At 45.5% G+C, this 23772-nt stretch overlaps 1 protein-coding gene across 2 annotated transcripts in view; it reads left to right on the forward strand.

Annotated features, from left to right (window-relative positions):
- ARID2 (AT-rich interaction domain 2) overlaps positions 1 to 23772 on the forward strand; it is an 817990-nt gene that overhangs the window by 108247 nt on the left and 685971 nt on the right. For both annotated transcript variants that reach the window (XM_033959297.1, XM_033959298.1), the window contains one exon: positions 17015 to 17233. In XM_033959297.1, coding sequence (XP_033815188.1) covers positions 17015 to 17233 — 219 coding nt within the window. The remainder of the gene's footprint in view (positions 1 to 17014; positions 17234 to 23772) is intronic.

Consider the following 23772-nt stretch of genomic DNA (forward strand, 5'->3'; position numbering starts at 1 on the left):
CCATCTCCTGGGGTTCGAGATCAACTACCCCAAGTCGCATCTGCTTCCCACACAGCGACTTCAGTTCATTGGAGCAGTTCTCGACACCACACTAATGAGGGCATTTCTCCCCTCCGACCGTCAACGGACCCTGCTCCACCTCTGTCGTCAGGTGCTCCTTCATCACTCCATTCCTGCCCGACAGATGATGGTCCTCCTGGGCCACATGGCCTCGACGGTCCATGTGCTTCCTCTGGCGCGACTCCACCTCAGGACACCTCAATGGACTCTTGCCAACCAATGGTCACAGACCACGGATCTTCTTTCTCATCCCATCTCTGTGACATCTCTTCAGCAATCTCTTCAATGGTGGTTGAACTCCTCAAATCTTTCCAGGGGTCTACTCTTTCATCTACCCCCTCACTCCATGATCATAACCACGGATGCCTCCCCCTATGCGTGGGGAGCTCACCTGGGAGATCTACGCACCCAGGGACTCTGGACCCCTCAGGAGCGTCAACATCACATCAATTTCCTGGAACTCAGAGCCATGTTCTATGCTCTCAAGGCCTTCCAGCACCTTCTCTGCCCTCAGGTCCTTCTCCTGTGCACAGACAATCAAGTCGCCATGTACTACATAAACAAGCAAGGCGGCACCGGATTTCGCCTCCTTTGTCAGGAGGCTCTCAGCATCTGGACCTGGGCCACGGCCCGCAATCTCTTCCTCAAGGCTGTCTATATCCAGGGCGAACAGAACTCCCTGGCCGACAATCTCAGCCGCATCCTTCAACCTCACGAGTGGACTCTGGACCCTTCAACACTCCACTCCATCTTTGCTCGCTGGGGCACTCCGCAGGTGGACCTCTTTGCAGCACCTCACAACCATCAGCTACCCCAGTTCTGTTCCAGACTCTTCTCTCCTCATCGTCTGACCCCAGATGCATTCCTGCTCGACTGGACGGATCGGTTCCTCTATGCCTTTCCTCCACTACCTCTGATGTTGCGGACGTTATCCAAACTTCGCAGGGACAGGGCCACCATGATTCTCATCGCTCCTCGGTGGCCTCGCCAACACTGGTTCTCCCTCATGCTTCAGCTCAACTCCAGGGAGCCCATTCCTCTTCCTGTGTTTCCTACTCTACTTACTCAGCAACGTCAGTCTCTACTGCATCCCAATCTGTCTTCGCTCCACCTGACAGCTTGGTTTCTCTCGGGCTGACCTCTCCAGAGAATCTGTCTCAGCCTGTCCGTCGCATTTTGGATGCCTCCAGGAAACCGGCCACCCTCCAATGTTACCATCAGAAGTGGACCAGGTGTCTACTGCATCATCACGATCCCACCTCATTAGCGGTGGAAACTGTACTGGACTATTTGCTCTCTCTGTCCGACGCTGGCCTCAAGTTTACCTCAATCAGAGTCCACCTCAGTGCCATCACTGCGTTTCATGAGCCTATCCTCAGAAAACCTCTCATGGCTCATCCACTGGTTTCCCGGTTCATGAGAGGCCTCGTCAATGTCAAACCACCTCTGAAGCTTCCTCCTGTCATCTGGGACCTGAATGTGGTTTTATCAGCCCTCATGAAACCCCCTTTTGAGCCTCTTGCCACAACTTCGCTCAAACTTCTAACATGGAAGGTGCTTTTCCTCATTGCCATCACCTCTGCCAGGAGGGTTAGTGAGATGCAGGCACTGGTCGCCGATCCACCGTTCACTGTTTTTCACCATGACAAGGTGGTTCTGCGTACCCATCCTAAATTCCTTCCCAAGGTGGTCTCGGCTTTTCACCTCAACCAGTCCATTGTGTTGCCTGTCTTTTTCCCTAAACCCCATTCTCATCCTGGGGAACAGGCGTTGCACACGCTGGATTGTAAGCGTGCCCTTGCATACTACCTTGACCGTACCAGGGCTCACCGCTCGTCCCCTCAGCTCTTTCTGACCTTCGATCCTAACCGTCTAAGTCGTCCTGTCTCTAAACGGACGCTTTCCAACTGGCTTGCTGCCTGTATTGCGTTCTGTTACGCTCGGGCCGGTCTCTCACTGGAAGGTGCTGTCACGGCCCACAGGGTCAGAGCTATGGCTGCTTCTGTGGCTTTCCTCCGTTCCACGCCCATCGAGGAAATCTGCAAGGCTGCCACTTGGTCCTCAGTTCACACGTTCACTACTCACTACTGTCTGGATGCCTTCTCCAGACGGGATGGACACTTCGGCCAATCTGTGTTACAAAATTTATTTTCCTAATGGCCAACCATCCCTCCTCCCTCTCTGTTAGCTTGGAGGTCACCCATGCGTTAAGAATATGCTGCCTGCTTGTCCTGGGATAAAGCACAGTTACTTACCGTAACAGGTGTTATCCAGGGACAGCAGGCAGATATTCTTACGTCCCACCCTCCTCCCCGGGTTGGCTTCTTAGCTGGCTTATCTTAACTGGGGACCATGCTCTCCTCTGTCGGGCGGGAAGGCACTCGCGCATGCGCGGTACGGCCAACTAGAACTTTCTAGTTAAAAAGGTCCGTACCGGGGCTCCGTCGGTGACGTCACCCATGCGTTAAGAATATCTGCCTGCTGTCCCTGGATAACACCTGTTACGGTAAGTAACTGTGCTTTACTTACCGTAACAGATGTTATCTGGGAACAGCACGATAATAATCACAATATATAAAAAAAATCATTCTCCAAAGATATATATGCAGGCATTGCTCTTAGCAGGTGCCACTATAGCTGAAAAAAAGGAGAATCAAACAACATAAATGTAGGAGTGGAGGAAAAAACATCAGTTTATCTACCTGTGGTTTTAGGGGGAAAAAAACTCCACTCCTACTCCAATAGTTTGTTCTCAATAAAGTACAGGGCTTAATACATAACCGTTGCAGTTGCTTCAATACAAAAAATGAAAAGGAAGCTTTTCAGATGACATGCACCAGGAAAAACACTGAAATGGCACAGAAAGTTTTACAACTGCCAAGTCTGTAATTAAGGCCAGGGCTTATCTGTTCCAGTTGAAGCGCGAACTGCCAGCATTCCTGTAGAGCAGCGCTAACTTCCAGTGCTACTTCAGGGCTGTCGCACAGGAACTCAGATGTCCACTGTACCCGACGAGGATAATCCCTGTTTTGCTTCTTGGCTGCGTCAGGGATTTCATTGCAAAAAAACTTCTGAATTCAGCAGGCTAATCATGGCGCTGGCGTGTTTAAACCAGAAGTATAAACCAGGTGTGAATGTTATTTAAAAATACTCACAAACAAATTGACCTGCTCTTAGTTTCCAAAATATACACACACAACCATGAGCAGTTTAAAGTACTTATGGATTTTATTAATTTTTTTAAATTTAAGGTGAATAATCAGTTTCTAGGGGACAACCATTACAATCAATTATTAGGTGTTCATCGGGGTATAACCCACAGAAAGTGTGCACCCTAGAGCGCACTGTGGGCATTACCCAAAAACGTAATATATATTCACCAAAATTTTTATTTTTAAAAGTGCTGTGTGAATAGGAAACTTAAAACATTTGAAAATCCATGTCAGTTATTCCCATATTTGTAGTGTCCCTCCTCTCCTCCAGAGTAGATATATTTAAATCTTCCAGTCTCTACTTGGAGAGACCCCCCTCCCCAGGAAAGAGACTTGGGAGTATTAGTCGACAAGTCAATGAAGCCATCTGCACAATGCACGGCGGTGGCGAAAAGGGTGAACAGAATGCTAGGAATGATTAAGAAGGGGATCACGAACAGATTGGAGAAAGTTATCATGCCGCTGTACCAGGCCATAGTACACCCTCACCTGGAATACTGCGTCCAGCACTGGTCGCCGTACATGAAGAAAGACACAGTACTACTCGAAAGGGTCCAGAGAAGAGCGACTAAAATGGTTAAGGGGCTGGAGGAGTTGCCGTACAGTGAGAGATTAGAGAAAGTGGGCCTATTCTCCTTTGAAAAGAGATTGAGAGGGGACATGATCGAGACATTCAAGATAATAAAGGGAATAGACTCAGTAGATAAGGACAGGTTGCTTACCCTCTCTAAGGTGGGGAGAATGAGAGTGCACTCTCTAAAGTTAAAAGGGGATAGATTCTGTACAAACGTAAGGAAGTTCTTCTTCACCCAGAGAGTGGTGGAGAACTGGAATGCTCTTCTGGAGTCTATTATAGGCGAAAACACCCTCCAGGGATTCAAGACAAGGCTAGACAAGTTTCTGCTGAACTGGAATGTACACAGGTGAGGCTGGTCTCGGTTAGGGCACTGGTCTTGACCAAAGGGCTGCCGCATGAGCGGACTGTTGGGTGCGATGGACCACTGTTCTGACCCAGCAGTGACAATTCTTATGTTCTTATGTTCCAATTCTAGTCTCAAGACTACTTCAGTGCAAATTCATCTCTGTGCTATTAGTGCCTTTTATTCACCATTGGACAAGAAACCACTATCCATTCATTCCTTGTTTGAATAGATTCATGAAAGGCCTCTACCATACCAAGCCTCCTCCCATTGTCTGGGACTTCAGTGTTCTGCTATCTACCCTGATGGTCTGCTTTGAACCTCTTTTGGTTTCTTTTCCTCTAGCATCTTGGAAAGTGGTCTTCTATATAGCACTCGCATCTGCTTGCCGAATCAGTGATCTTCAAGCACTTGTCTCAGACCCACCCTGTACAATATTCTATTAGGTTCTTCACACACATCCCAAGTTCCTCCTGAAAGTCATCTCTGTATTTCATCTCAACTAGTCCATAGTTCTACCTGAGACCACATTTTTATACTGGTGAGGCACCTCTACACACATTGGACTGTAAACAAGCACTGGCTTACTATTTGGATTACATCAAACCTCACAGAATTACCACAACCCTTTCTGTCATTCGATCCTAACAGATTTGGAGCTGCTGTCACCAAGAGAACCATCTCCACATGGCTGGTGGACTGTTTCTCCTTTTGCTATGCTCGGGCTAGGCTGACGCTTGTAGGCCGGGTCACTGCTCATAAAGTTTGAGCAATGGCGACTTCAATAGCCCATCTTTGTTCTACACCTAATGAGGACTTTGAATTCCAAACACTAACCTACCTTCTAAGCATCATTATCCCAGGACAAGCAGGCAGCATATTTTTACATGTGGGTGATGTCATCCATGGAGCCAGGTATGGCCAGTGTAAAAGTGTACTGTTATGTTAAGCTTTAGAAACTTTAAGACTCCCCTCTGTAATTCCCCTACCTGAGCACAGTGTATTGATGCACCTTTTTGTCCCGTTTGTCTTGACTAGATTGTAAACTCTTTTGAGCAGGGACTGTCTCTTCTTGTTTTGTTGTATAATGCTGCATATATCTAATAACATAGTAAATAATGGCAGATAAAGACCTGAACAATCCATCCAATCTGCCCATTAGTTATACCCATTAAATATAAATGATTATTTATTTTAAAAATTCCTTCCCTGCCTATCTAGTAAGCGGGTTACAATAGAAAACATACAAATTAACTTGTCTCTTTTTCTGCGTCTTAAACTGTAAAGTCCACCTGGTATTGTCCTAGGTTCCAAATGCTGAAGTTGCTGTCCAAGCTCACTCCAGCCTATCCAACCATCCTGATTGCAGGATATCGACCATAAAGTCTGGCCAATAACATCCTCATGTTCCAAGTTTAGTGGAGTTCCCATTGATGCCCTCCTCAGCCCATCCTATACCAAACCAAAAGAAGTATAAGAAGAGATTGGAAGACCTAAATATGTATACTCTGGAGGAGAGGAGGGACAGGGGAGATATGATTCAGGTATTTAAATACATGAAAAGATATTAATATATAGCCAAATCTTTTCTAGAGAAGAGAAAATGGTAAAATTAGAGGACATAATTTGAGGTTGCAGGGAGGAATCTGAGGAAATACTTTTTTATAGAAAGGGTGGTAGATATGTGGAACAGTCTCCTTGAAGAGGTGGTGGAAACAGAGACTGTGTCTGATTTCAAGAGAGCCTGGGATAGGCACATGGGATTTCTCAGAGAGAGAAAGAGATAATGGTTACTGTGGATGGGCAGACAAATGGACCATTTGGCCTTTATCTGCCGTCATGTTTCTAAATCACCACATAAGGGACACAGACCGTGCAAGTCTGTCCAGTACCAGCCTTAGTTCTTTTTTTTTTTATAAATATTTTTCTTTATTAGAAATTTTGTATACAAGATAAAAGATACAACACTCTGAAAACAAGCACAACCTGAAACAGAACTTAAGATAAGATAGTCTACTGTGTGGTTTGGCCTTAGTTCTTTAATTTACATCCTTTGTTTTCTAATTAGAGATCCTCTATGTTTATCCCATGCTATTTTGAATTCTATCATAGTTTTCCTCTCCACCACTTCCCTCGGGAGGGCATTCCAGACATCTACCACCCTCTCTGTGAAAAAGAATTTCCTTGAATGGTGAGACCTTAGCTAGAACTTCAACAGAACGAGACTTGGGAGTGATCATCAGCGCAGACATGAAAACTGCTGATCATGTGGAGAAGGCTTCATCTAAGGCAAGACAGTTGTTAGGTTGCATCCGCAGGAGTTTCGTCAGCCGGAAGCCTGAAGTCATAATGCCATTATACAGAACCATGGTGAGACATCATTTGGAATACTGTGTGCAATTCTGGAGGCCACACTACCGAAAAGATGTGCTGAGAGTAGAGTCGGTGCAACGGATGGCCACCAGGATGGTCTCGGGGCTCAAGGATCTATCGTACGAGGAAAGGCTGAAAAATTTGTGGCTGTACTCACTTGAGGAACGTAGGGAGAGAGGAGACATGATCGAGACATTAAGTATATTACCGGCCGTATCGAGATGGAAGAAGAGATTCTCTTTCTCAAAGGACTCTCAGCCACAAGAGGGCATCCGCTCAAACTCAGGGGCGGAAAATTTCATGGCGACACCAGGAAATATTTCTTCACCGAGAGAGTGGTTGATCCTTGGAACAAGCTCCCGGTGCAGGTGATCAAGACAAACAGCGTGCAAGAATTTAAGAGCAAATGGGATGCCCATGTGGGATCCCTTAGAGGGTTAAGCCAAGGGAACCTGTCACCATGTGGGATCCCTAGGATAGTAGACTTGGGGGTGGGTCAGTAGAGTGGGCAGACCTGATGGGCTATGGCCCTTATCTGCCGTCATCTTCTATGTTTCTATGTTTCTAATATTGCTCCTGAGTCTTCCTCCTGCAACCTCAAATTATGCCCTCTTGTTTTACCATTTTCTCTTGTCTGGAAAAGATTTGGTTCTATATTAAATACCTGTATCATATCTCTTCTGTCCCTCCTCTCCTTCAGAGTAGACATATTTAAGTCTTCCAGTCTCTTCTCATACTTTTTTTGGTTCAAACCCCTTACCATTTTCGTCGCCTTCCTCTGGACTGCTTCATGTCTTTTTATATCCTTTTCATAAGTCTTTTTATATAAGAGATGTAAATGAAGTGGTCTTGGATAAAAAAAGTTTTACCTTGAATTATTTGGATTAGTGATATTTTTTTTCTTTTTCATGATATTTTTCTTGTATTTTGATTGTGATTGTCAAAATTATAAAACTAATAAGAAATATAAATTAAAAAAAGAGTAAAAGAAGTGAAAATGAGCTAAGTAACAGTTCAGAAGTTTGTTTCAAATGATGTGAATATAGAAATTTGAACACGCATGGCAGTGTTTTCCAGTTGGACTAAGTACTATATCTTCTGAAAATTTGTGTGACTCACCTATGAGTCCTTTACAAGAATTATATCATTAGCTTCCCTATTGAGACGGATTAAGAAGAACTGAGAAGATTTATGAGTGTTTCTATAAGAGGATTAGACATTAATTTTATGAGTTAACTATATGGAGTAATGAAATTATCGTATTTTTTGCTCCATAAAACGCACCTGACCATAAGACACACCCTAGATTTAGAGGAGGAAAACAAGAAAAAATAATTCTGAACCAAACTCTTCCTGCCAGGCTCAGCACCCAACCCCATACTCCTTGCCAGGATCTGCACCCTGTCCCCCCTCCCTGCCAGGCTGTATACCCTGTCCCCTCTCTGGTGGTCTAGTGGTAGACTGAGACAGGGCAGACAGGCCTAGTGTCTGGCAGGCAGGTAGTGACAGGGCAGGCAGTCTCCAAGTCCCAGTTACTAGGGGGAGCTACTTGGCCAGTTTCATCTTTTATAGACAATGTGCAGGAATGCATCAAGGTTCCTATACAGGACCACAAATCCCACAATGCAGCAGGGTGGCACCTTATAACTGAGGGCTGATGTCAAAGCCTCCTGTCAGATGCTGGAGGCATTTGGGCTGGGCTTACCAGAAGGAAATGAGACGGAACTGGAACTTCTCCTCTTGGTCTTTCGGCTTCCTGCGCTCCAGGAAGCCCCATAGATTCCCTTCTGGAATTGTAGACCTCCTGCAACAGAGCCCCGGCAGAGGCTGGACACGCAGGGTTGGATGGAGCCGGAGAGGATAAAGATGTTTCGAGTGCCATTAGGGGAAAAGTTTCTCCCACATCTTCCCCCAAAGCCAGGTCATTTCCTCCGGCATGTTGAGGCAAAACTGTGAAGAAGCGGTCGATGGCTTGCTGGATGGGCGTGGAAGATAGGGCTGGCGAAGGAACGGCCCTTATCACCGTCTTCCTTTTTGAATGCGGCATAGCAAAAGAACTACAAAAGGTAAGATGACTTCAATGGAAGGCACCAGCTATCGTCGGTTCTACCACAGCTTCTCACACTACCACCATCTTGGGACACCCCCTAAGGTGGAGCCTCACCATGGTCCTTGTCAATATGGTATTGATGCTATAGCAGATACCCCCACATGTCAAGTGATAGTTTTCTGCCTGTTGAGGGTCAAGACATATGAGAGCAGTATGCCAAGACCCTGTTTAATTTAGTAGACAGAACACACAAACGCACATCCTTTATGGCATTGAGCAGCCAGATTATATGACTCTCATTATGTAGATTGTGATAAGAACATAAGAAGTTGCCTCCGCTGGGTCAGACCAGGGGTCCATCGCACCCAGCAATCCACTCATGTGGCGGTCCATCAGGTCCATGACCTGTAAGTGATCCTTTGTCTAAAACCTTTCAATACCCTTTCATCATCCTATCTCTGTCTCTCTCTATATCCCTCAATCCGCATATCCTTCAGGAATTTGTCCAATCCCTCTTTGAATCATCTTAATGTATTCTGTCCTATTACATCCTCTGGAAGCGCATTCCAGGTGTCCACCACCTTCTGAGTGAAGAAAATTTTCCTAGCATTGGTTCTAAACCTGTCCCCTTTCAATTTTTCCAAGTGCCCCCTTGTTCTGGTAGTTCCCAATAGGCTGAAGAATCTGTCCCTTTCCACCTTCTCTATGCCCTTCATGATCTTGTAAGACTCTATCATGTCTCCTCTGAGTCTCCGCTTTTCCAGGATGAAAAGCCCCAGCCTTTCTAGCCTCTCAGCATATGAAAGGTTTTCCATACCTTTTATCATTCTTGTCGCTCTTCTCTGAACCCTCTCAAGTATCTCCATGTCCTTCTTTAGGTACGGCAACCAATATTGGACACAGTGATGATAGTTTTATATTCAGTCACCAAAATCATTCATCAAAAAATGTGCCAGTGAAAGGACCCCAAAGTAAGCACAGTTACTTACTGTAATAGGTGTTATCCAGGGACATCAGGCAGCTATTCTCACATGTGAGTGACGTCATCCATGTGACCCTGATGCGGACAGCCTCGCTTGTAGAAAACTAAGAAGTTTTGAGTCTGCCGCACCGCGCATGCGTGAGTGCCCTCCCACCCAGCACAGGGTGCGTCTCCTCAGTTCAGATAGCTAGCAGAGAAGCCAACCAGGGGAGGTGGGTGGGTTGTGAGAATAGCTGCCTGCTGTCCCTGGATAACACCTGTTACGGTAAGTAACTGTGCTTTATCCCAGGACAAGCAAGCAGCCTATTCTCACATGTGGGTGACCTCCAAGCTAACCAGGATGGGATGATGGGAGTGTTGGCAGCTTAGGAGAATAAATTTTGTAATACTCTCTGGCCAAAATTGCCATCCCTGGAGAAAACATCCAGACAATAATGAGAGGTGAAAGTATGAACCGAGGACCAGGTGGCAGCTTTGCAAATTTCCTCAATAGGAGTGGATCTGAGGAAAGCTACTGAAGCCGCCATGGCTCTGACTTTGTGGGCTGTGACTCGACTCTGTAGATGCAGTCCACCCTGAGCATAGCAGAAAAAGATACAAGCAGCCATCCAATTGGAGATGGTTCGTTTAGAAATCGGATGTCCCAACTTGTTTGGATCGAATGAGACAAAATGTTGAGCAGATCTGTGTGGTTTGGTGTGTTCCAAGTAGAAGGCCAAAGAATGCTTACAGCGTGCCAGACTTTAATAATAAATGGGATACCCATGTGGGATCCCTATGAGGGTCAAGATAGGGAAATTGGGTCATTAGGGCATAGACAGGGAGTGGGTAAGCAGAGTGGGCAGACTTGATGGGCTGTAGCCCTTTTCTACCGTCATCTTCTATGTTCTATGTCCAGGGCATGAAGAGCTGATTCTCCAGGATGAGAATGAGGTCTTGGAAAAAACACTGGAAGTACAAAGGATTGACTGAGATGAAATTCTGAAACCACTTTAGGTAAGAATTTAGGATGAGTATGGAGGACCACCTTGTCATGATGGAAAACTGTGAAAGGTGGATCAGCAACTAAAGCTTGCAGCTCACTGACTCTTCGAGCAGATGTGATGAGGATAATGAGAAACACCACTTTCCAAGTGAGATATTTCAGATGAGCCTTATGCATTGGTTCAAAAGGAGGCTTCATCAACTGAGCAAGAACAACATTGAGATTTCAAACCACTGGAAGCAGTTTGAGAGGAGCTTTGACATTGAAAAGTCCTTTCATGAATCTGGAAACCTTGGGATGAGCAGAAAAGGGTTTCCCTTCGATAGGCTGATGGAACGCAGCAATTTCACTAAGATGGACTCAAATGGATGTAGATTTGAGGCCAGAGGTAGATAAGTGCAAAAGATAATCCAAGACGGAAGACAAGGAGGTATCTCGAGGCTCCTTGTTATGAGAGATGCACCACATAGAAAATCTAGTCCATTTTTGGTGGTAGCATTGTCTAGTGGCAGCCTTTCTGGAAGCCTCTAAAACATCCCAAACAGGTTGAGAAAACTGAAGAGGAGTTATGTTGAGAGGTACCAAGCTGTCAGGTGTAGAAACTGCAGGTTGGGATGAAGAAGAGATCCTTGTCTCTGTAAGCAGAGATGGAAAAATTGGTAGAAGATATGGCTCCCTGCTGCTGAGCTGAAGGGAGAACCAGGGTTGCCTAGGCCACCGAGGAGCTATTAGAATCATGGTGGCATGATCGTTCTTGAGCTTGACAAGAGTCTTGAGAATGGAGGGAACGTATACAGGAAGAGATTCGTCCTTTCCATAAGGAAAACATCTACCTCGAGACGATGAGAGTATAACCTGGAGCAGAACTGAGGCAGTTCTTGGTTGTGGTGAGACGCAAAGAAATCTATTTGAGGAGTTCCGTACTGAGAAAAAATGTGATGAAGAGACGAGAAATTGAGTGTCCATTCATGAGTTTGCAGAAGACGACTCAGTTTGTCCGCCAGACAGTTTTTCTCTCCTTGAATGTAGACAGCTTTCAAGAAGGTGTTGTGATGGATCACCTAGTCCCACACCGTTTGAGCTTCTTGACAAAGAGGGAGAGATCCTGTTCCTCCCTGCTTGTTGATGTAGTACATGGTGACCTGATTGTCCAAGAAAGGACTACCTGGTCGTGAAGAAGATGTTGAAAAGCTTTGAGAGCATTGAAGATCGCTCTGAGTTCCAAGAGATTGATATGACACTGATGATCCATGCTGGACCAGTTGCCTTGAGTACGGAGACCATTGAAATGAGCCCACCAAGCGTAGGTCGAGGAGACTTTCGTGAGGACCTTCTGATGAGGGGGTGTCTGGAACAGTAAACCTCTGGAGAGATTGGAAGAGAGCATCCACCAGTGGAGAGACTGTCTCAACGAAGGAGTGACTGTAATGTGTTGAGAGAGTGGGTCACAAGCCTGTTCCCACTGAGATGCCAGGGTCCACTGAGGAATTCTGAGGTGAAGTCTGGCAAAAGGAGTCATGTGAACGGTCGAAGCCATGTGACTGAGTAATATCATCATGTGTCCCCGCTGAGAGTGAAGAAAGGGAAGACACTTTGTGGCAAAGCTGAAGAAGAGTATCCAGACGTTGCTGAGGAAGGAATGCTCTGAGTGGGATAGCGTCCAGAACAGCTCCGATGAACTGCAGATTCTGAGAGGGCTGAAGGTGGGATTTGGGAAAGTTGATTTCGAATCCCAAGTTTTGTAGGAATCACGTAGTCCGTTGGATCACTACAATAACCCCCTGAGATGTTGAATCTTTGATGAGCCAGTCTAGGTAGGGGAACACCTGGAGACCATGGTTCTGCAGAGCTGCTGCCACCACCACTAGGCACTTGGTGAACACTCTCGGACATGATGCCAGGCCGAAGGGTAGAAGTCTACTGAAAATGTAGATTCCCCACCCAAAATCTGAGGCACTGATGGGAGGCTGGATGAATGGGAATCTGAGTGTAAGCCTCCTTGAGATCCAGAGAACACAACCAATTGTTCTGATCTAGAAGGGGATATAAGGATGCAAGGGACAACATGCGATACTTTTCTTTGACCAAAAATTTGTTGATGGCCCTGAGATCCAATATTATAGGCTGTAGATCGCTCGTCTTTTTCGGAGCTAGGAAGTAACGGGAGTAAAATCCCCTGATCTGATGTTCCAAAGGAACTTCCTCAATGGCACGGAGATGAAGCAAAGCTTGAGCTTCCTGAAGAAGAAGGGTGGTCTGGGATGGATTGAAAGGATACTGTCTTGGAGAACGCTCTGTTGGAATCTAAGCGAAATGAAGAGAGTATCCTTCCCTGACTATTGCCAGAACCCAGAGGTCGGATGTAATGGTCTCCCATCGATGGTAAAAATGATGGAGATGACCTCCTATGGGAAGAGGGGAGGTCAGAGGCAGAACGATGGAGGTTATGCTATGAGACAGTCAAAAAGGCTGATGTTTCTGTAGCAGAAGGCTGAGGTTTCTGTTGCTTCTGCTGTTGTTTCTTGGGGAGTTCTCAAGTGTAAGGAGCTGCCCTTGGAGGATAACGCCTCTGATAGGATGGAAGAGGCCGAGAAGGTTTAGGAGGAGCTGTCTTAGATTTTGGTCTGATGATGGAACCAAAGGATTTCTCATGCTCAGACAACTTCTTGGTGGCGGCCTCTATGGATTCATCAAAGAGGTCATTGCCTTCACAAGGAATATTGGCCAGACGATCCTGAATGTTGGGATCCATATCAATAGTGCAAAGCCAGGCAAGGCGGCACATCACTAATGAGAAAGCAGTGACCCTCGAGGATAGTTCAAAGGCATCATAAGAGAACTGAAGAAGGTGCAACCTGAGTTGCGCCAAAGTAGCAATGACTTGTTGGAACTCTAAAAGCCTGTGTTGTCCAAGGTCTTTATAAAAACCAGGGAGTATATCAATAAAATACTTGAAATAAGTAGTAAAGATAAAATTATAATTTAAAACCCTAGAGGCCATCATCGAATTTTGATAAAGACAACGGCCAAACTTGTCCATGGTCCTGCCCTCTCTTCCAGGAGGTACGATAGCATAGACCCTGGAAGGATGACTTCTCTTTAAGGAAGATTCCACAAGAAGGGACTGATGAAATAATTGGGAGTTCTCAAAGCCTTTGCAATGTACAGTTCTATACCTCGATTCCAGCTTGCCTGAAACAGCAGGAATGGCATAAGGAGTCTCTAGGTTTCGTTTGAAAGTCTGAGAGAAAAGTCTATTCAGAGGAAGTTTGAGAGACTCCGCAGGAGGCCGAACCATACTCATTTCCTCTAAATCCTCCTTAGAGTACTTAGAACCAGCGTCCAATTTAAGATCCAGGTTCTCAGCCATTTGACAGAGGAAGGATGAAAAGGACAATTGATCCACCAGAGTATGGCCTCGAGAGGGACTTGATGACCTTGAGGCACCTAGCATGGAAAACGAAGGTGAGGTCTCTTTGGAGTACTGATATCCCAGGGAATAAACGGACTGGGGCGAGGTACTGAAATCAGCTGAGCCCTCAGGTTCTGCCACTGGTGTCCTGTCTCGAGGAGTTGGAGGCCTTTAAGAACTGGAGGGCCTGGACGAGGAAGGCTTCTCTCTGAAGGAGGACCTGCACCTTGATGAGAGTCTCGACCGGCGGTGAGAGTGCTGCCTAGAAGCAGGTCTCGTACGAGGTCGAGGAGACTTTGCCCTATGCCTTGAAATGGGCAATGCCTGAAATGAGGATATAGGGCTAGAAGCTGTAGATCAAAGTCCCATAGACTCTGTGGTTTGAATTGAGGAATCTGAAAGCACTCCCAAAGACGCGGCTCCTTGTATGGAGTGTGAGGATTCCAGATGAGACATTTGCAAAGACTTGACTCCTTGCATAGAGTGTGTATATTCATCTCAAGGCACAGGCAAGGACTCGACCTCTTGTGAGCCTGCTGAATTCCCAGGCTGGATTGCAGGAAGCAGAGTCGAGGCAGGACTATATTTGGTCAGTAACTGAACAAATTTCCACTCTAAAATGGTCTGGATAGTAGCCTGCAATTGTGGATCCGAGTATGAAACTGGACCACTTGCTGAGGCTAAAGGCTCAGAGGTCGAACATGAAGAATGCTTCGACTTGGAAGAATGATGTTTGGGTAGCTTGAGGACCACCGCTGGAACTGTCTTCCGAGGTATCTGACCTGAGGGAAGCCCAGGAGAAGACATGGCAGATTTACTCAAGGTCTTGGACGTTCCAAACGAGGAAGGTCTGATGAGAGTCGAGGTCTTGGAGGCAGGAGGACACCCCATAGCAGGCTGGACCGAATCGGAGGTCGAGGTCAAAGGTGCAGTCGAGGTTTCCATACCAAAAATCTTCCCCACTTGAACTCGACGACATTTGAGGGCTTGAGATGGAAGAGTAGCACAGCGAACGCACGACTCCGGGCAATAGTCAGGCCAAAGACACTTAAGGCACCAGCGGTGTGGGTCAGTGAGGGAGATCGCACGCTGGCACTGACTACACTTCTTGAAGCCCGTGACCAGCTGGCAACTCAGTTTCAATGCCAAAAAATGCAAAGTCATGCACCTGGGAAGCCAGAATCCATGCAAGATCTACACCCTAAATGGCGAGATCCTGACAAGAACTGTAGCAGAAAGAGACTTGGGAGTGATTGTCAGGGAAGACATGAAGTCGGCAAACCAAGTGGAGCAAGCTTCATCCAAAGCAAGGCAAATCATAGGTTGCATACGCAGGAGTTTCATCAGCCGTAAACCTGAAGTCATTATGCCACTATATAGATCCATGGTGAGACCGCACCTGGAGTACTGTGTGCAATTCTGGAGGCCGCATTACCGCAAGGATGTGCTGAGACTGGAGTCGGTCCAGAGGATGGCCACCAGGATGGTCTCGGGACTCAGGGAGCTCCCGTACGAGGAGCGGTTGGGGAATTTGCAGCTCTACTCACTCGAGGAGCGTCGAGAGAGGGGAGATATGATCGAGACATTCAAATATCTCACGGGCCGCATCAAGGTGGAAGAAGACATCTTCTTCTTCAAGGGTCCCGCGGCAACAAGGGGGCATTCGTGGAAAATCAGGGGCGGGAAACTGCACAGTGACACTAGAAAGTTCTTCTTCACTGAAAGGGTGGTTGATCACTGGAATAGTCTTCCACTTCGGGTTATTGAGGCCACCAGTGTGGCGGATTTTAAGGCCAGATGGGATAGACATGTGGGATCTATCCGCAAAGATAGATAGCGAGGATCACTGGAGTGGGCAGACTTGATGGGCCGTGGCCCTTATCTGCCGTCTATTTCTATGTTTCTATGTTTCTATAGCCGCTGCCGCAAAGTTGAAGCCCGCAGGCTGAGGACGTGTGACAGGCCCTGCCAGTCAGTCGATTAAAAAATTAACTTTTTTTTTTTTTTTAAACAAAGACCAAAAGAAAAGCACAGGGACATGGTAAGAAGTAAAGTAAAACACAATCCGCGGGGAGAGAAGGCACAAAGCGAACTAAGTTCAGTGCAGAGCGTCAAAGACAGACTTCTCGGCTCCGCGGAAAACTGAGAAGACGCGCCCTGTGCTGGCGGGCGGGAGGGCACTTGCGCATGCGTGGTGCGGCAGACTTGAAACTTCGGAGTTTTCTACAAGCGAGTCTGCTTGCGAGGCTGTCCGCCTCCGGGCTCCGTGGATGACGTCACCCACATGTGAGAATAGGCTGCCTGCTTGTCCTGGGATATTGCATATTACTTAAGTGACAAACCATGTAAATGGAGAAAAAGACCTGTGTCCCCAGGGATATAGAATAAACTAATATCCCAAGGACTCTCCTGCTTCACAATTAAAATTGAGGCAGGGAACACACCCCTAGGTTAAAAAAAACTTTTTACCAGTTCTATTCTTCAAATTGGATCAGTCTTTCAAATTCTTCAACTCAAATATATCAAAGAAACAAAATAACCACTTAACTGCAAGTAGTCCAATTTCTCAGAGGCAGAATGAGAGAATAGCAGAAATTAAAGTTCCGGGGCTTCAGCACTATCTTTGTCTTCATGATATTTTTTTTTTCTGCTTGCTCCCAGATAGCAGCTCACTTTATAAGGAACTGTGAAGTGAGCTGGTATCTGGGAGCGATCTCACTTTATAGGGGGGGACACTGAGGTCTTTTTTTCCATTTACATGGTTTGTCACTTAAATAATATGTATACTTTGGGTCCTTTCACTGTCACATTTTTTAATGAATGATTTTGGTGATTGAATTAATTTTTTTCATTCAACTTTTGTGGATAGATGTTTCATATTAACATTTTCAATAGCTAAGAAGTTATGAATGTTTTTTTATTTTTTAGTTTAAATGTATTAATTTGTATAGTTGATGTCTGTGTCAATTTAATTTGCCATAATTACACATTGTTTTGTTTTTGTTCCTCTTACTAAATAGATTATCTTCGTCAAAGCTATGGGCTGTCTATGGACTTCAATTCACCAAATGACTACAATAAATTGGTGCTGTCACTGTTATCTGGACTCCCAAATGAAGTGGACTTTGCTATTAATGTATGCACTCTTCTATCAAATGAAAGCAAACATGTTATGCAACTTGAAAAAGATCCAAAAATCATCACTTTATTACTTGCTAATGCAGGGGTATTTGATGACAGTAAGTTTATTTTTTTTTCAAATTTACTTCATTATAATTGCTGTTTTTGCTTTGCAAAATTCTGTCTAGTTCCCTTTTAGTTTTCCTTCAAAGAGCAGGATTAAATCGGGCACACACATATGTAAAGTCATCCAGCAGTGCTGGAATGGAACCACTATTCCAAAGCTCAGTATTAGTGTAAAGTTCTGAGCGTGCGCAGGTCTTCCCTCTTGTAGCAGTTTTCTCAGTCTCTCAGTTTTTATTTTCTGCTCTGCAGAATAGATGTGAAAACAAAGGGGTCAATGTTCAGTTGCTACAATGAGCGTTTTAATTAATTAAATACAACTTTCAATGGTCAAAAAATGGATGTTTAGTGCCGCCATCTCTAGAGAATGGCAGTTGCTGAATATTTGATAATGGCGGTCAGTGCCAGAACTTATCCAGATGTTGTAATATTCAATCTGCTATCTGTAAAATCTTTCTGGATAACCTAGAACAACCTTTAATATGTCCTAAGTCATCTGAGTACGTTATCCAAGTAATGGACTGAATATTGCCACTATAAGTTTTTAGACTATCCTTGCACTTTCACTATAAGCTTTTAGACTTTCCTTGGCACTGTCAGCAGCACTTTATCTATATAGCAGGTGCTGCTGGATAAGTAGTTTTTAATACTGACTCTAAATACGAGTATCATGTATTGAAGAGATTTCTTGACCTCCACTTGGCTCCAACATTTATTTGTCTTTTTCTCTTGAAAAAAACATTTAGTTTCCTTTGTTAGTTGGTTGTTCTGCAAAAATATCTGACAGGGTTCCAGCCTTGTCCTCAGTGTTGGAGAATGATCCAAAACTTTGATACCCTTTCCAGATGCCTGATTTGTCTGGACTTGAACATAATCAGGCTGACTACAAACATTACGTCTCTGCAAGCCCGAAAGGACCAAATGACCTGCTTCAGCAATCAGTGTGGAGAATACACTTCTTGCCCAGAAGAGAGAAAAGAGAACATTACCTGTGCAGGATGCTTGATGTGGATAATCATCTTTGTGTAAGATGGTACAGTTCAATAATTGAGGAATTTGACAAAAAACTGTTCTGGATAAAGCAGAAATCCTACAAGTAGTCATGCTTTACAGCTGGCAGCTGAGATATGCTTTTATGTTGTGGACAAGAATAGCTAGTCCAGTTGGACTTATTTATCTTCTTTGGGGTTTTTTTTCTATTTAATTGACTTTCTATTTAATAGATTTTTTTTGTGGTTGTGGCAAACTTCATAACGGTAGAGAAAGTGAAGTTGCTTACTTGTATTGTGTGTACTCAAAGCAGACTCTCCTCACTCTAGTAGATCTTTTTCTTTGGATGTTGCCTTGACCTCCCTGTACAGTAACTTTTGAGTCCTTTTATAAAGAAGCAATATGAGGGATCTTTCAGATTAACACAGACCATTTCAGAGGCTTCCAATCACAGGCCTTATTTCAAGGCAACCTTTAATTCCTTATCCCATTAGAGCAGTCCAAATGAGTGGGTTAACCCCCCTCCTCTTTACCAGGAAGTGGAGGCAGAGAACAATGACAATTCAGTGATGTCATTACCAGTATAAGGTGTAGTACTGTCCTGGAACTTGCCAGTATTTCTCTGCCTCTTTCAGATGATGCAAGCTGAATTGGTGCAGCAGGATTTATGAGTGTAAAATTACATTACATTAGTGATTTCTATTCCGCTTGTACCTTGCGGTTCTAAGCGGATTACATTAGAAGATGGCTGGTCATTTCCAGGCGATGACAATACAATACTTTACATTACTTTACAAACTTTGCATACCTTACTTTACATAACTTTACATACATTACTTTACATAGATTTACGTAGGTTTACTTTGCATTACTTTACATTGCCTTACAGTACTTACATAACTTTACATTACATTATTTTACATAGCATAACTTTACATTACAGAAAGTTAGATTCAGTTTATAAGTAGAGGTATCGGACGTTTTGAGATAGTTAGTGGTTACAATGTTTCCGGGTATGTATTGAAGTATCGTCATAGAGCAGGGGTGCCCAATACGTCGATCGCGATCAACAGGTCGCTCGCTCAGGGGACCCCAGTCAATCGCAGAGCGGGTTCCCTTTTCCCCTCCTGACTGGCCCGCCTCTTGAAGAACGCCAGCCAATCAGAGTGCTGGCAGGGCGGGGTGAACGTCGGTGGCGTACCAATGGGGGGGTGGTCCGCCCCGGGTGCACAGCCAGTCAGGTCCGGGTCCTCCTGCCCTTCCTTTCCCCCAGTCCGCGCTCGGGGCTCGCGCCTGCCTGGTCCTGTGCCGCCGCCCAAATGGTGCTGTTGGTTCTCGTGAGACTCGCAGGAGTTGACTGCACCATTCGAGCACCGGTGCAGGACCAGGCAGACGCACTCCGGACTCGAGTCTGGATTTCACTTCTGGCGCAGAAGGGGGAGCCAGCCGAGCTGACACCATTCAGGCAGCACAAGACCAGGCAGGCGTGCTCGGGGCTCACACCTGCCTATTACCGCCGCAGCAGATGGGGACTTGGGTAGCTGTCCAGCAGGGAAGGCTGCCGATGCAGCGCTGGACCGCCAGGATTGCATCAAGGTACCGGGGGGTGAGGGGATATTTAAAATATCAGGATAGCCATCTAGGGAGGGAGGGATTTTAAAAAGTACAGGGGGGTATGATTAAAAAAGGTACTGGGGGTACGTAGGGAGATGATTTAAGGTACTGGGGGCATGTGGGATGGTTTAGGGTACGAGAGGGGTATGGGGTCTGCCTGTCACTAGGCCTGCCTGCCTGCCCTGTGTCCTGTCCCTGCCTAGCGGCAGTGGTTTGGGGGAGGGCAGGGAGACAGAAGGAAAGAAGGGAAACAGAAAAAAGAAAGGGGGCATGAAGAGAGAAAAAAAAGAAAGGGAGGCAGGGAGAAAGAAAGGGAAGGGAGAGAGGAAGAAAAAGTTGGGGGAGGGAATGAGGTCTGGAGGAGAGGAAGCATACAGGCTGAAAGAATGGAAGAAAGATTGGATGCACAGTCAGAAGAAGAAAGTGCAACCAGAGACTCATGAATACCAGACAACAAGGTAGGAAAAATTATTTTATTTTAAATTTAGTGATCAAAATGTGTCTGAATTTATATCTGCTGTCTATATTTTGCACTATGGCCCCCTATTACTAAACCGCAATAGCGGTTTTTAGCGCAGGGAGCCTATGAGTGTTGAGTGCAGCGCTGGGCATTCAGTGCAGCTCCCTGCGCTAAAAACTGCTATTGTGGTTTAGTAAAAAGGGTGTGGGGGTATATTTGTCTATTTTTGTATGGTTGTTACTGAGGTGACAGTGCATAGAGTCATCTGCCTTGACCTCTTTGAAAAAACCCTGGAATAGGAATGATAATTAACATTTTCTCAGCATACAGTGTGCTTTGTGGTTTTTTAAAATTTTTTTATTGTTGATAGATCATTTTAAAAGTGGTCATTTTAAAAGTAGCTCACAAGCCCAAAAAGTGTGGGCACCCCTGTCATAGAGACTTGATTAGATGTTGCCTGAAAGGGAGGAATTGCAAGGAAAGTGCGGTAGGGATAGGAAATGAGGGGAGATTAGGTTGTTGGGATGTGTTTTTTGAATAGTATGGTTTTGATATCTTTTCGGAACGCTTTATAGTCAGTAGTTGTGATCAGCAGCTTGGAGATGGTGGGGTTAAGTTTCGCTGCCTGTGTAGCAAGTAGGTTGTCATATAGTTTTTTGCGTCTAGTGCCTTTGAGTGGGGGGGTAGGTGAACGGGATCTGGGTTCTCCTTATTCTGGGTGAAAGGTTTCGGTGTAGGCGGTTGTTTAGGTAGATAGGTGTAGTTCCGTTTAGTACTTTGAATAGTAGACAGTATAGTTTGAATTGGGTTCTTGCTCGTATCGGTAGCCAGTGAGAGTCTAGATAGGCATTGGTGATGTGATCATATTTTCCTAGCGAATAGATGAGAGAGCTGTGTTCTGTACTGTCTGTAGTTGTTTAATCAAGTTGGTGGGACATGGTAGATAAAGGATGTTGCAGTAGTCTACAAGTCCTAGCACAAGTGATTGGACTATGATTCTGTATTGTACTTTGTCAAATAATTTTCTTATTTTCTGCAGGTTACGCATGGTGAAGAAAGCTTTTTGGATAGTTTTGTTGGTATGTATTTGCATTGTGCAGCACCTGTCTATCATTACTCCCAGAATTTTGAGCGAGGGCTGTATTGGGTATTTGATTGCATTTGCCACCAATTCAGTTAAGGTTGGTTCTTTGTCTTTTTCTAGCAGTAGGAATTTGGTTTTATCTGTGTTCAGCTTCAGTTTGTGGTTAGTCATCCATGTTTCTACAGTTTCCAATGTTGTTTTCAGGCGTCCTGATGAGGCGTCCTGAATGTTGAAGGGGAGAAGGATTGTTATGTCGTCTGCGTAGCTGAATGATACTATATTTAGGGTGTCTAGGGCTGTGCCCAGGGAGGATACGAAGAGGTTGAATAGTATGGGCAATAATGGGGATCCTTGCGGTACTCCGCAGGGGTTTGACCAAGGGTTCGATATGAGATCTTTTGACTTTACTCTATAAGTTCTAGTTTTAAGGAATCCTTGGAACCAGTTGAGCACCCTACCCGAGATCCCTATGGCGTCAAGTATCTAGAGTAGTATGGAGTGGTCTACTAGGTCGAAAGCCGCTGAAAGATCTAGTTGGATGATTAGTATCCTGTTTCCTTTACTGAGGTGCTGTCGGGCTATATCCATTAGAGATATGAGTAGTGTCTCTGTGTTGTGGTTTTTTCTGAATCCTGATTGTGATGGATGTAGTGTCTTATAGGTAGTTGGAGAGATATTGTGCTACAAGACCTTCTATTAGTTTGACGTATAATGGGATTGAGGCGATGGGTCTGTAGTTGGCTGGGTTATTAATTGGGGCTTTGAGGTCTTTCGGTATGGGGGTGATTATTATCTCGCCTAGTTCTGATGGGAACTGACCATCAGTGAGCGTGGATTGTAACCATTTCATGAGGCTGGCTTTGAACTTGATGGATGCGGTTGTTAGCAGGTACGATGGGCAGTTATTCAGATCACATGATGTTTGACTGTATTTGTTGTAGAGTCGGTTCATGTCAGTCCATTGTACTTTAGGGAAGTTAGTCCAAGTTCTGTCTGCTAATATGGCTTCATCCATTGTTGGATTTAATATAATCTCATCGAGGATGGTTAATGATTTGTTGAAGGTGGTTCTGATAGTAGTGATTTTGTGCTTGAAGTAGTCTGCTAATTGGTGGGCTGAGGGAGATTGGTTTCCTTGGGTGGCTAGGAAAGGTTTAGTGTCAGTGAGTTTTCTTACAAGATTGAAAAGTACTTTTGAGTCTGGTGTTTCAGTGCCAATTAGTTTGGAGTAGTAGGCTTTCCGTTTTTCCTTTAATTTGATTTTATACTGTTTGATTTGGTTTCTCCATGCTGTTTTAGTTTGGTCTTGTTTCTGTTTTTTCCATATTCTTTCGAGGTGTCTACAATGCCTTTTTAAATGGAGTAGTTCGGAGTCGAACCATTTGTCTGAGGGTCTACAGATTTTCCCAGGACAAGCAGGCAGGTATTCTCACTAGTGGGTGATGTCATCAGACAGAGCCCCGGTACGGACGTCTCACAAGCACGTGTTGCTTGTAGAAACTTAAAAGTTTCTAGATGCCCGCACCGCGCATGCGCCGGTGCCTTCCCGCCCGGAGGTCCGGGTGTGTCTCCTCAGTTCTTTTCTTTCCGCGGAGCTGAGAAGTTCAACTTCATCATGCGCTAGCTGAATTCAGTTAAATTTGCCTTCCTTGTCCGCGTTTTCGCTTTATTTTAATTACAGTTAACAGTACTTTTCTTTTTCAAAAAAAAAGAAGATTATTTCCTCCGGCGGGTCGAACGGGCCGGCCACGTGGCTCAGGCCCACTGGCTTCGACCTCGCGGCGGAGATTTTCCGGCCTATGTCCCGGCCAATCACCGGGTTTAAAAAGTGCAGCAAGTGCCAACGCGCGATTTCACTCACGGACCCTCACCGGCGCTGTTTGCAGTGTTTGGGCCCTGACCACATTCCGAAATCGTGCAGGCCTTGCTCTACCCTTACGGCACGCTCATTCAAACGGCGTTGCCTACTGTGGGAATCGATGTTCAAGATGGACGCAGCTAAGGATCCCTCAGCCTCCACTTCATCTGATACCTCCCCGGTTTGGGCGAAACCGGTATCGACCCCTCCTGCATCGAGTGTAGTGAAACCGGCATCGTTCATCCCGACACCATCCACGAGCTCGACGTCGGTGCCTGCCCTGGTCTCCTCGGTTCAGGTACCTCTTCCTTCCACAGTGCCACCAGTGGTCATCAAAGTGCCGAAAGCTACTAAGCAGAAGCACTCGACCTCGAAGGAGCGCGATGACCGTGCAGGAGGACCCCCTTTCGGTGCGGATCCCTCCCTGTCGGCTTCGCTACGGTCCATGCTGGAAGCTCAATTCGTTGAGCTCATGCAGACCATCGGACCCGGGCTCATCGCTGCCATACAGGGTGACCTCCCGGTACCG

This window comes from Geotrypetes seraphini, chromosome 9, assembly GCF_902459505.1.
Source record: "Geotrypetes seraphini chromosome 9, aGeoSer1.1, whole genome shotgun sequence".
NCBI lineage: Eukaryota > Metazoa > Chordata > Amphibia > Gymnophiona > Dermophiidae > Geotrypetes > Geotrypetes seraphini.